At 34.6% G+C, this 13,845-nt stretch overlaps 1 protein-coding gene across 4 annotated transcripts in view; it reads left to right on the top strand.

Annotated features, from left to right (window-relative positions):
* The first annotated feature begins 864 nt into the window (after nucleotides 1–864).
* LOC129806328 (serine/threonine-protein phosphatase 1 regulatory subunit 10) overlaps nucleotides 865–13,845 on the top strand; it is a 27,622-nt gene continuing 14,641 nt past the window's right edge. Inside the window, exons 1-7 of one of the 4 annotated variants that reach the window (XM_055854852.1) lie at nucleotides 865–931; nucleotides 1,003–1,251; nucleotides 1,360–1,648; nucleotides 1,989–2,102; nucleotides 2,228–2,325; nucleotides 2,483–2,754; nucleotides 11,886–13,439. In XM_055854852.1, coding sequence (XP_055710827.1) covers nucleotides 2,100–2,102; nucleotides 2,228–2,325; nucleotides 2,483–2,754; nucleotides 11,886–13,439 — 1,927 coding nt within the window. In that variant the 5' untranslated portion in view covers nucleotides 865–931; nucleotides 1,003–1,251; nucleotides 1,360–1,648; nucleotides 1,989–2,099. Of the gene's footprint in view, nucleotides 977–1,002; nucleotides 1,252–1,359; nucleotides 1,649–1,988; nucleotides 2,103–2,227; nucleotides 2,326–2,482; nucleotides 2,755–11,885; nucleotides 13,440–13,845 lie in introns of all 4 variants that reach the window. The other 3 variants (XM_055854853.1, XM_055854850.1, XM_055854851.1) reach the window with 3 other exon arrangements.

The following is a 13,845-nucleotide window of genomic DNA, read 5'->3' as shown; positions in this document are numbered from 1 at the left end:
GACATAGTTTTAACTAATGCCTTCTAAAAAATAAATTATTCATTATTATTATTATTATTCGTATCGAGACACTTTATTTGGTATTACAATTTAATCATTACAAGGTCCCTCGTGTTAGAAGAATCTGCTGATCGTAGATCGCCCAGGAACGCTTTCCCCGTAGTGAATGCTTCTTCCGTGCTCCTGAAGATTTGTGGGCAGAGGCGGTGCATTTTATTACGTTTTATCACAGTGAAAAATGTCTTTTTCTCGACATTCAGTTGATTGCACCGGGCGAGACTCGAACTCACAACTTTGAGAGTCGAGTCAGAGTCAGAGATCTCTCGTCCACCCAAGATCAGCTGTCTTGCCTATTGCACCACTGAGATCCCCTAAGAAATAAATATCAGGCGTAGGTTGACTTTAGCTCTTCAGCTGCACCACCCTAACAAAGTGACCCGTACCCCCCGTACCTCAATCTGGGCTCTAGCGCTGTAAAAAGCTCCTAGTAATTCAGGCGAGTGTCAGACCGATCGAAGAAAATCGCCCAAAATGTTGATTACAATAGGTGTGATTTTATGAAAGGATTACACATCTCACCTAATATTGATTTTTACAATTTTTGCCTCATGCAATCGCTGTGAGAATTTCATATTGTTTCTGCATAGTTTTAAAGAACTTTGTTTTCATTTTTTTAATTTAGGAATTATCCTAAAACTTCGATAAGTTTCAGATAAAAGGATTTATTCTAACGATTCTAATTCTAACTTTTCTAACGTACAATAAGGTAACAGTTAGGTTTTTTGAAAAAATAGTTTATTATTTTTCCGCAAGAGGATGTTGCTCTTCAATTTTTTTTTTGTTTTCCAGCGATGGTGTCGCCACCTTCGCCATTCTGGGTTTTTTCTTCTGGTGAGTTTGGGTGCAAAAGTGAAAAGCTCCGCAATTTCATGTAAAAAATTAAATTAAATTGAGGACATTGTGCAGGAAAAATACTGTAATTTCAATATTTGGGTCAACTAGGTGAAATTCACATCAAAAATATCCCCGGTGGATGGTAAAATTTGCTTAAAAATCGCCAAAATTGCTTTCAACGAGGTCACCGCCATCTTTGTCTCTTGCGGAAGGCGTTTCATGAGGCAAAATTAAAAATCCAATAAAATAGGTTTTTTGCCACTATAGAAAGCCCCCAGCTGATAGCCAAAAAGAAACAGGAATATTCTCAGGAATATATTTATTCATCAGAGGACATCAGCTTCAACGGCAGAAGAGGTACAGAAAATGAAATATTGCTGAAAAACGGGGAAGAAGCCTTTTGGGAAAGGATATTTTTTTTTTAAATCGTTTGTAAAACAATTTTTTAATCAAAAAAAAAACAAGTAAAATTCGAACTGTGAGCATAAGTGGGCGTGGAAAGCTCTCGAGGAGCCGACGCGGCGACAGATGTGTGAGTCAACTGCAGACGTCTCAGAGAGGGAAACCGAAGAGCTTTTAGTTCACCATTACAATTTGCCACGCATCAGGTCTTGCTCTCCATTGTGATGAATAATTTACAATAATAGGACAATAAGCATAGACTCTAGGCAGTATTTTTGGATTAAGGAATTAAAAAAGATCGATATTCCTGGAAAACAAGATTGAAAAGTAGCCAGTTTTTCTAGGATTCAGGGTAGGAAACTCCAAAGTCTGAACAAAGACTCATTGCGTAATCTCTCCCAGAAATTTCTGTTTGCCTCGATTCCGATTCCATTTGGAATTATCCCAGAGGTTCATAAAAATTCATGAGAAATTGTGGAGGCTCCTCTGTTGGTTTATTTTATTTTTTGTGCCAAGAGACAAAGAAGGCTATTTTAATTATTTGGGAATTGTCCTTAAAGACACGCTGTTTTGTGAAAATATCGTTTTGTGAAGTGAATTTCACCTAAATTTGGGGGTCAAAAAGCAAACATTTTTAGTTAAAATAAATTTTGGGGCTACGCCCTAATTGCGTTCTTTTTCCTCAATCGCAGAAAGCGAGTGACGTAGTAATGGCAGCCATGTTGGATGTGCTTGTGTAAAGCAGACACGCATTTAGGGGGAAGTTATTAAAGTGTTGAATTGGGAGTATTTTGTAAAACAAAATGGTGAGTTTCTGAGCTTTTTTTTCTCCTTTATCGCTTTATGTGTTGTTTCTCGCCCTTTCTCCTATTAAAAAAAACAACAGTTGTAGCGGAATTTTCCTAAGGTTTTTCTTTGATTTTTTTTCCAGCCACGAATTGATCCACTGCAGCTTTTGACTTGCCTGGGAGTCCTCTTGGCTCCAAATGGTGGCATTCGGAGTGCTCAAGAAGTGAGACGTCTAGCTGGGTGAGTTTTATTTCCCCACCTTTTTCTTTACATTCTCTCCATCTCGTTCATTTTTCCGCTTGGCAATCGCCCATCTCTTTCGTGTACGAATATCCCCTCCACTCGGTCGGAAGCATGTCAAATGTCTAATAAACTTTTTATTTTTCTACTTTTACAGTCTGATGGCGAAATTTAGCAATAGACTCGTGTCCAAGTGTATCTACATACAAATTCTTAAATGTACAGACACTGAGCTTTTGGGGCAATTTATGGGTACTGGGGGATGGACATTGACTCATATGTGGCTTCAGGATGGTATCCTCACCAAGAACTACCCTTTGGTTCAGGAGATTCTCGAACTTTTGCTTCTGTGTCCGGTTGATGTTGATCGGCTGAAGAGCAATTCAGCCCCGAAGTTGGTGAAGCAGCTCTCCAAGGAATCACATGAAGGTAAGATTTTTTAGTACTATTACATTGGCAGAAAATTATCTGTTACCTGTGAATCTGTTATCTGTGAATAAGATTTAAAAAGATTTTTTTTTTAATGAATTTGTTATTTTTTTTTCGATGAATTAGTATAAAAATGAAAAGTTAATTACTAAAGTACATGAATTATACGCAGTAAATAATATTTAATATGTAGGGGAGACTGGGGCAAAAAGTCACAAATCGAAAAATTCAAAATTGAATATCTTCCAAGGTAAAAAGATAGCGGATCATTTTTTTCTATAGACATTCTTCAATGTCGTAAGTTTTTTAGAATTAGAACAAGGAACTTTGAAAATAAAAAAATATCGAAGTTTTTAGCCCTATTTTTGAAATATTTTCCTTGCAGAAGGTAACAATTATTACCTACTTATTTTCCAAAATTGAGATGAACTAGTGAATATTTTCTAAATAATTTGAATTCTTTGAATACGAATGCGCTATCTATTTTAGAATTTCACAAAAGTTCTTTTCTCCAGAAATCCTTTTATTAAAAATGGCCACTTGGGGTAAAAAGTAACAAAAGATATAGAGCAAAAAGTAACAAAAAGCGAAGCAATTTCTTATGTCTCACGGCGAAAAGAAACGTCATTATCATGTCTCGCTGCTTGTTGTTTGCATTGGTCAAACGATTTGCAGTCTTTTGTGTGTGTTTTCTAAAATAGCTTGAAAAGCGCTTTTCTCGTAGAGTAAACGGTGTTTTACAAAGGTGTAGATGAATAAATTTTCTATGAAAATATGTCCTCTTGGTATTTTTTCAAATTTACGGAACCCCGTAATGAAGCGAATCAAAATATGATAACATCCAATGTCTGGTACTATTTGCCCCATTATTTTTGAGGGTAGTCACAAAATAACCTTTTAGAAATTGGCTCGATAAACGTATTTCCTTACAAAATAGAGGAAAAGTACTTTCACAAAGTTGTAGGGCGGTAAATTTCCTATAAAACTGCACTAATTAGAAATTTTTAAAGCTCTCGAGTAGCTTGTAAAAAAAATAAAATATTCGTTTTGTGACTTTTTGCCCCAGTCTCCCCTACCGTAATTATGATGTAAGTGGCTTACAATGATCGATCAATGATTCAGAAGTTTTCTGCAGTTTTTTGCATCCACATAGAGATTATAAAAAAATAAATTGAAGGGAATTAGTAATTCGCCGAATACGCAATAAACTAATAAAACCTCTAAAAAAAATTGGAAAAACAAAAAGTCCGACTTTCAAAATTCCAAATATACCTTTTTTTCTTAATCCGTAGTAATATGATGGCCGATTGGGTTTGAAAATTACAATACCTTTCAAAAATATTAAGATTTGATAAAACCGGTTGATAAATGAACCCCTTGAGAGTGCTTTTGTATTTGGAAAACTTAATATTAAAATTTTTGTAATAGAAAAGACGTGGGAGCCTTTTCAGCAGTTAAAAAAAATTAACAATAAATGGTTTTGGAGGAACAATGGGGAACAAAGGAGTAAAAAAAGAAAAAAGAGCCTATCCAGAGTGCTTTAACTTCCTCGAAAATACTAAATTCAAATAAAGTAATTGCAATTAACTTTATATAGGCTTATCACTAGTCATTTTCTTTTTTAAAACGGTTGAGTGGAGAAAACCAACAAAAGAAAAAAAGTTCATTGAAATCGGTTAATAAACATTAGAAAGAGAGTCTGGTCATTGTCGGGGTAGTCAAATTCTGAGTATAATAGAAGATTGGAATATAAAGGGGTGCGACTTATCGTTAGAACCTTCACGCTTTGTGCTCTTGGGGAAACTGAGGCACCACCAAACACGGGGTAGCAGGTAGCACCAAACACTACAGTAGACTCTCACTCAATCGGCCGACAAATTTTGTTGACAATTTTCACGTTTAATTATGAAGCTAATTCGCTCAAGCTCGCTGTAGTTCTTTCTATTTTATCGTGATTCTTTATGATTTAGCACTTTTTGTGGAATTTACAAAGGATTTGACGCTCAATTCTATCGCTAAACCGGATGACATTGTGCCCCATATTCCCGATTGAGAGAGAGTCTACTGTAATTTTTATTTTTAAACTACTTGGAATATCTCAACCTTTTCTTCAGTGGAAAAGCATCCCTATAATGCCTATAATGCCTGTAAGTCTTGTCCTCTGAAGTCGAATATCTGATTAAAAAATCGCAGTGTTTGGTGCTACCCCGTGTTTGGTTGTGCTCCAGTTTCCCCTACAATATACTATAATTTTATGAAAACTATAATAGAAATTTAGAGATATTTTGATATTGCATTTTGAAACCCCTCGGTGTTTGAAATTTTGATGTTTTGAGGAGTTGTATCTTAACGAAATGTTTTAAAATCACCATCCAGAATCATATTCCGACAATTAGAAGCGGAGCTATAGCGTTTTAAAAATTTATTTTTTAGCCTCTGGGCCAGGGGAGGTCAGAGAGGGTCAAGTTTTTTACTGCTCGAACTCCACAGAGAGAGAGCAGTGTTTGTCAGATGGATCAGCAAGTCTATTTCCTTTAATCTTACTTTTATCAAAATTTATGGTGAAAAATATTTTTTCCGATTCAAAAGAACTTAGTAAACAACCTTTAAAAATATTGTCTATTCGCGAGAGAATCACAAAAAAGTTCATCTGAGTTTAAATTATAAGGTGTTATACATCTAATCAGGGGCCCATCAAGCCTAATATAAAGTGAAGATACTTTTTACTTTTCCTTGTAAAAAATTTGCAGATATTGCACCGCGATTTAAAGAAATTTCCTTGTAGTTCTTGTATTATTTCGGGGAGCATTATGAAATATGTATTTTTAGATAGCTTTTAATGCACAATTTCGAAATATATCAGACTGATAAGTCAATTCTCTTTAGGAAAAAACTTGCCAATAGTCTTTAGTGCCTCTATGCAAAAACGGATGGAAAAATGAAATCTCGAGAGGCCTCTGCATCTAATTCTTTTCCTAAACAGTTATGGCCCTACACACTAGAGAAATTTATATTCATATTCGCCTATTTTGAGCACCAGGGGTATTTCAAATTTACGGAGTGAAAAAATTGCATACAATTAGGGGCATTTCTTTTTTTTTATAAATGAACTCCCAATAGTAGGCAATTAATATCAGATTCTTTCAGTCCGTTTTCTCTCAAGCCGGAACTCCCTGTACAAAGTGACATTTTGTACAGAAAACAAAATTGACTAATATTCTAGATAAAGGTCGATGTATCAGGGTTCAAAATTTCAAGATTTCACATTAAATAAACCAATTGAAGAATTCTGTCCTAGACACACTTACAACTTAAGCAGATAGATGGCTTTACGTAATGATTATCAAATTAATGCTTTTACTATATTCCTATCAGTTTCGCACTAACTAGGGGAAACTGGGGTACCACCAAACACTTTTGAAAGATGTGCTTTTGACTAAATTTCCCAAGAAAACTGTGAATTTTAGAAAAATATTGCTTACCCCATGTTATATAGCCGTGGGTATAGGCTGCATATTAATGCATATAAGAATGATGTAAAACAATGTAATTTTCCAGAAAAAGGAAAATTGTGTCACCATGCATTTTTCGATTTTTTTCAATCACCCGGGGAAAGACCAAACACTTTCTGGGGCACCAGTAAACAGCTCTTAATTATAAAGAATATATTAAAAATGTGAATAATTAAAAAAAAAACACAGCAACATTTAGAATAAATGACTAAAAAAGCAGAAAACTAAAGCAATGCACAACGAAGACATTTTTCTATTGAGCTTCGTCATTTTGACAACAATCGACTTCTTTTTGGTGAGCAGCGCCACTAAATCGTGTCGAACATTTTGCCTAAAGTTCGAATTTTGCGCGCTCTTGAGATTTTTTTTTGGTAAAATCGAAAAATCATCCACCAATTTTTGATTAAAAACGTTAAAAACACAATTTAGGGACAAGCATCCCTATAGCATTTATGATTTCATATAACTCTCATTCTCTAAAATCTTATACCTATTTAAAAAATCGCAGTGTTTGGTGGTAAACCCTGTTTGGTGGTACCCCAGTTTCCCCTAAGCAGTTTGTCGACTTAAGTCGAGAGACGGACTAGTCACAATCTGATGGAAATTTAATCTGATCATATGTTTGATTGATTATAATTACTTTATGCCGTTCCTCGGTTTAAATCGTAAGTGTGTTTAGTAGGGCATTAAATCCAAAAATATGGTTTAATTTTGACCTTGCACGATTCAATTTTGAAAGTTTTTTCAGACATGGGCCATTGATGAAATGTTCTCCTCGACAAACTTCAAAAACACATTTGAAAGTAAAGACATTGAAGCTATGGAAAAATGAACATTCGCAGGGTAAACTCTGAGCCTTTAACATTTTAAAACCCAAAGTGGAATTTTAGTTCAATTTTAAGTTCAGAGCTTCATAGCATGAATTCTATTCATAATTATGCTAAAGTGATAACAGAATGGATAGAGAATTTTATTACCTTCTTTTTTGTCTAAAAATAGGTGTTAACTTTTTTATGATTTAAAAAATGTGTCAAAAACCATAAAATAGGTATACCAAATTGGTCTAAAATGCCAGTTTTTTATATAGAGGTGGCATCAGAAATGAACATTTGTATAGCTTTTGCTACATAACTAAATAGATGTTAACGTTTATTGGGTTTCGTCACTTAAAAGGGGTGGCAAAGTGTCCCAGGCTTTGCGAATTGCTCGAACTCGTGACTTAGATGCTATACCTCAAAAGTACTTTCATATCATTTACTGTTTACCGGTACTCAACCGATTTAAATCGATTCATCAATCACTCAATAGATTCCACAAAATAGTTTAAAGAGTAATAAAAATTATATTCAAACAAATCAGTAAATAACCGGTTCATTACCGGTTCATAACCGATTTGAACCGAATTATAAATCCCTCAAAATATTTTCCAAAATACACCTTAGGAGTAATTTCATTGAATTTCGTATAAAAATTATTTATCGGTTATGAATCGGTTCATCAACTATTCAAAACCGATTGGAACCGGATCAGTTTTATAGGAAATTCCAAGACCTTTCCAACGAGCCCAAACATAATCCCATTCGCTTGATAAATGCGCTCTCTAGTGTCCTTTTAAACTTTGACCTTCAAAAGCCGTTATTAGGAATGATTCAACGGCATTTTCGTCTAAGGACGAAATGTCCGCTTTGATAATCTCTGAAATATATCCAAAAATGAATAAAATCGCCAGACGCGTTTTCGAGCAATCCCAATAAAACAAGGTTTTGGTGGGGAGGGGTGGAGGAAAATGAGGGGCATGGTATGATCTTTGGGTCAACTTATGGGGGGGGGGGGTTCCCCGAAGGACCCAAGTCGCTATCTCTAATCGTTTGATGATTTTATGAGTTCTAGAACTGTTGTAGACGTCTTGTGAAGCGAAAACCAATTGAAAATTTAGTTTTTTGATGAAAATATCTCTAATTTTATATTAATTTGGTATTCTTACATGATTTTTTGTCCTGCGTTTTTAAGGGTTAAGTAAAAACCGTAAAGCGGTGTACAGGCTAGAGTTTAGCCCAGTTCCCGAAAGTCTCCAAATTCTCCCAAAAAATCCTAAATAGCGAGAGATTTTATTGCTTTTTGAAAGCCTAATAGGTTAATTATCTTTAATAACCCAATCCTAAGTTAATTTTTCTCAAAAAATCGTGATTGATAAGGAATTAGACAAGTCAAGTTATATGTTCTAAGCCTAATGCCGAAAATAAATACAGACTGATTCTAGAGAATACTCAGTTCGAAAGATTTGGCGATATAAGATCAGCCCAAAATACCAAGGCTTAGCGTTTTTTAACGTAAATTTCAATTAATGTGCACATGTTGATTGCTGAAAGACTTTTTACGTGCAAAATCAATCGATTTTTCATACGGATAGGAGTACTTTGACTTTGACCTTCCCATTACTCAAATTTTAATGCATCACAAAAAGCACCCAAAAACACACAAATTTCAGTTTTGTATTTTTGCCACTCTGGCGCTTATGTCTCTAGTCCTCGTAAATTTCACTAGATCTCATGAATGTAAAAGCCCAGCCTGATTCCCCAAATTTTGGGCTGATACCTGAATGTATTGACACCAATCCTCATTTTTCTAGCTGAACCCTAAGCCGATCCCTGCGTCTATTTTGAGCTTTAGGTCTGAAGCTCGTATAACAAGGATTTTATAGGTTTAGCCTAGTTTCCGAAAATCTCAAAATTTTAAATAACAACTAGGGGAATGTAGGCAGAGTTCGCACAGATTGTACCTTCAAACAATGCGCATTTTCTCTTTGTTTACAAAGAGCTGACTTACCATTTCTCATCTCATTTCATGGCCTTAATAATTATCTATCTTATGGCTAAAAAATGACGAACTAGCTCTTTGCAAATAAAAAGAAAATTTAAGTTGTTTGAAGGTTCACTCTGTGCGAACCTTATCAACATTCCCCTAATTTTAGACCTCTTTTTAGAATGTAGGGGAAAGTACTCTACCTTCGAAGGTTCATGCCTTCGAATAATGTTGTTTTTTTTTATTTTTCATAAGAGAATTACATAATTTTCACATAATTATCAATGCTCAGATCAGAAGTGGACTGTTTTAATACACAGTAAAAAAATTTACAAGGATAATCGTTAGTTTGCTTTTTTACCACGATTATTCTTGTAAAGTTACTCAAATTATGTATTTGATCAAAACGAATAATCTGAAAATGTGTAATTTAAATTTCATGTAATCGTAAACTGTGTAATCAATGAAATTATGAAATATTGTACTTTTTAAGTAATGTTCTGTTGCTAATGCGAAAATTTCGTGTAATATTATACAATTTTCAGACAAAATGTGTAGAAATTACATGAATGTGTACCAGTACATACAATTACACGTTTAATGTAAATCCTACAGTGAAAATCTTGGTGAAGCAGTCAGAATTTTTTTACTGTGTAGGGAAACGCATACAAATGAGACCACTTCTAGTCTGAGCGTCTTAATTAATAATAAGCTAACTAATAAAACACCAAATTTAAACAAAAATAAATAAATTAAAAAAAATAATAATAAAATAAAATAAAATACAATAATAATAATAAACAATTAAAATTCTACATACACACTAAATCTTAAAGAAAAATGCACAAAATTCATTAAGCACTCAAAACCAAAGGCGATATTAACAAAGCCTTAAAAGTTTAATAATAATAATAACTAATATTTAATAGAAATATGTATGTCTCTTAGGAAAAATAAGAGAAAATTCACATTATTCGAAGGCATGAATGTTCGGAGGGAGAGTACTTTTCCCTAAAGGATTTTTTGTCTTCAATATGCAATTCTTCAAATTTTCTAAAAAAAAATCTTGACTAATATAAACATTATGGCTAAACCTTAAAGGTGTCTACACATTGAGCACAATTTTCGTCAAAAATTGCTTTTTTGAAGGAAATTGGCTGCAGTGCTGTAGGCAGAAACGTCAAAATTCTGTCAAAAATGCAATTTTTGACAAAAATTGCTCCCAATGTGTAGAGGCCTTAAGTCTGAACGCCGTATAATCAATTTTTAACAATTGGGTCATCAGTGAATAATAAAATAAGAAATTTTTTCTACAGCCATCTAAACCTAAAGTTATGTTTTCTTCTACTCAGATTTTCTAAGGCCCAATCCTTGATCCTGTCGTTCTTAAAAAAATGATTTAGAAACATTTACACTATTACTGTGTGAGAGTCCAAATGTATAATTTGTGTGTTTGAATCATTTTATATTCAAAATTTGATCTATATATCGTTAGTTAAATCAGCATTTGTCGTAACTTCCTTTTGACAACTATTCAGGAGACGAAATTTTCAGTTCAATATTATTTTTCTTAAAAATGAGCTCCGAATGCGATACTTTTGAGTCAAAATAATGAAGTGGCACTAATAAACTGTTAGTTAACTCGAGAAAATTTTTATAAAATTATTTTAAAGCTGCAATATTGAGAAATATGTTAGAAGAAACACAATAATATTTTATCGTAACTTCCATCGTTTATAAAGCCGTAACTTCCAATTTATGGAGATTCTTGAAGTTACGACAATTTTCTAAAATGCATTATATCAATTTGAATTATTCTAGTGATAATAAGCGCCTTTATTTGACTAAATTAGTCAATAATATTGTTATCCCTGTCCCTAAGAGGTTTTATTTCATAAGTTTTATTGAATAAATTTTGTGCGCCATGTCGTTTGTATTGTTTTGAATTAATGACATATGGGTAGGGATTTTTTCTCACTTTTTTCTCGCAAATATTGAATTAAAATGATTTCATGTTACACTATTCGCACTATCTTTCGATATTTGGAAGAGTTTATAAACGTTTTATTGAGAAATTTTGCAATTTTGCTGCAAATTACAAGCCACGCAAGTGAGCAAAAGAAGTTACGGCAAATGCTGATTATTGAAAATTTTGTATGGAAATTTGTCGTAACTTCCCCAAAAATGGAAGTTACGACAAATTCTGATAAATTTTTCTTAATTAAGGGCACTTACGATAATTTTTGTTTAAAATAATTTTTATTGGGCTTATAAAAGTTTCTTTTTCACAAGTGCGTTTAATAAACAAAATTACGCTGATTCCAAATATGTATATAATCTCAAAATCGCAAAAATGAAGTTAAATGCTGATTTAACTGACGATATTGATAAAAAGGTAGACTTGGCCCGCAAAATTTGATATAAATTGATTTATAGCATTAATGCGAAAAATTAATGCGATTTTCTCTTTAATTTTTTAATGTGAAAAATATTTATGCTTTAGGTAAATTTAAACTTATTTTTGCAGGCCAAGTCCACTTCTTTATCAATAAATAGAAAAATCCCAAATATTAAGTGACTCAAATACACAAATAACATATTTGGACGCTCACAAGCGACAATTAATGTGAATCACATTAAAATTTTAATGTGCAAGTGTGATAACGCCGTTAGAGTCGTTTTTATTAATGACGTAAATTAAAAATATATATTTTTTCCGTTCTTTGAATATGAAAGTGAGAAGTTCAGACATTGAATCTTCTAATAACGTAACTAAATTTTCTAAAAATTATTCATTTTTTTTGGTATGTTTTTCAGGAGTTAGAATTTTGGCTCTTAAGCTCGTTGAGCAATGGCTGAAAATTGTGAAGGGTGAAGCTGTGGTCAATGCTTCAATGAGTACACCGCCAAATGCCTTTTCTAGTGTCTCAAAGGATACGACCACAGTTCCGGAGGCAGCCGATGGCATGACGGTGGGAAAGGAGGAGATGTATGGGAATTCTGCGGTGGTTTTTGATAATCAAAGTATGGTGTATGAATCGAGGGGCGGAGAGGGAAATGTTGAAGAGATATCGTGCGATAAAAACAATGCCGGGAGTGTTGAATCAACAGACAATGGATCTTTCGATGAGAATGATAGTGTGGGTAAAAAGTCGTCTGGTGATAGCAAGTCCAATCACAAGACAAACAATTCACTTGTTTACAAAATCACGGTGAAGGATGGAAAGCAGGTTTTGGCTAAGGTTGAATCACCAACAATTAAGACATCACCAACAAAAAGTGTTTCAGCTGAGAAGGAGAATCGTGGAGTTGCTGCTGGTGGTGGGGCTAGTGAGAAGGAGTCTTCTAAGGAAAAAGAAAAGTCCAAGAGTAAGAGGGATGATCGTGATAAGAGTAAATCAAAGGATAAGAAGAGCGATAAAGATCGGGATAGGCATAAAGAGAAGGATAAAAAATCCAGTCATAAGACATCATCGTCATCATCTTCTGGGAAGAGTAGTTCATCATCATCTGGTCATAGAAGTTCGTCTGAGGGTCATAGTAAAGTGTCCAGTAGCGGGAAAAGTTCTAGTCGGGATAAGGATAGGGATAAAGATGAGAAAAAGGATAGGGATAGAGATAGAGATAGGGAGAAGGATAAGGATAGATCTAAGTCTTCGTCAAAGTCCTCGAGCAGTAGTAGTAGCAGGGACAAGGATAAGGAACGTCATAGGGACAAGGATAAGGAACGTTCGGAGAAGGAGAAGGAGCGTTCGGAGAAGGAGAAAGAGCGTTCGGAGAAAGAGAAGGAGCGTTCGGAGAAGGAAAAGGCTTCTCAGGCCGAAAAGGACAAGGACACCTTGGCCAAAATCATGGGAACGGGATATCTGGAGAAGCTTGGGAAAATTCCAAAGAAACCCAAGACTGATGCTGGAGAGGGAGATAGCTCAGGGACAAAGGAAGGGTCGTCAAGTAGGAAACTAGCTGGTCCTGCAGCTCCTCCACCCAAAAAGACAACCTCAATGTCCATTGAGCAGCGAAAGGATGGTGAAAATCGACCAAATACCGTGAAGAAATTCAATTCGCAGTTCCGTAGTCATGGTTTGGAGGAGGCTCCACCGCCCCCATCATCCCGTCGAAATCCTCCCAAGAAACCCGAAATTATCCCGCCAAAACCGATTAGTGTGGGCTCAAACCCAGCAAAATCATCGTCGACCAGTGAGTCCGGGCTAAGTAGTGGAATTCCGGAGAAGAGACTGAAGCTCGATGTGAATGTGACCAATACTACCAGCAATACGGGGCAGGGTGGAGCTGATAAGTCTCCAGCTACTGACAAACCACAATCCCCAGAAAAATCAGCAATAAAAATTCCACCGCCACCGAGGCCAAAACGTAAGTATTTCAATTGTTCACAAAAAATTAACATTGTTTTTTTTGGCTTTGGAGCTATTTTCAGAGACTATTTACTCCTTACGACTCCTTCCGGGTGAAATTCACATTTATCCTGCTTTGAGGTATTCAAGGATCTCTACCCAACGAAAACAAAGAGAGAGAGGCAGGTCAACGAAAAAAGTAAGAGATTTTTTGTACAAAGCATTTGTAGAATTTACAGAATAGGCCAAAAAAAAGAGGAATATGGAGATTCTCCAAATCCTGAACGAGATGAAGTTGGAACAGGCCATTTCCTGAAGGTGTGTTACAGGCTCTGGCTGAAACTTGGAAAAATGGTTTCGTATATTTATTTATTTATTTAATTATTTTTTCTAAAAATTAATATCCTAAATATATATTTAAAAAA

This window comes from Phlebotomus papatasi, chromosome 3 (assembly GCF_024763615.1).
Source record: "Phlebotomus papatasi isolate M1 chromosome 3, Ppap_2.1, whole genome shotgun sequence".
Taxonomy (NCBI): domain Eukaryota; kingdom Metazoa; phylum Arthropoda; class Insecta; order Diptera; family Psychodidae; genus Phlebotomus; species Phlebotomus papatasi.
The sequence above is the reverse complement of the archived record's forward strand: the minus strand, read 5'-3'. Positions and strand labels throughout refer to the sequence as shown.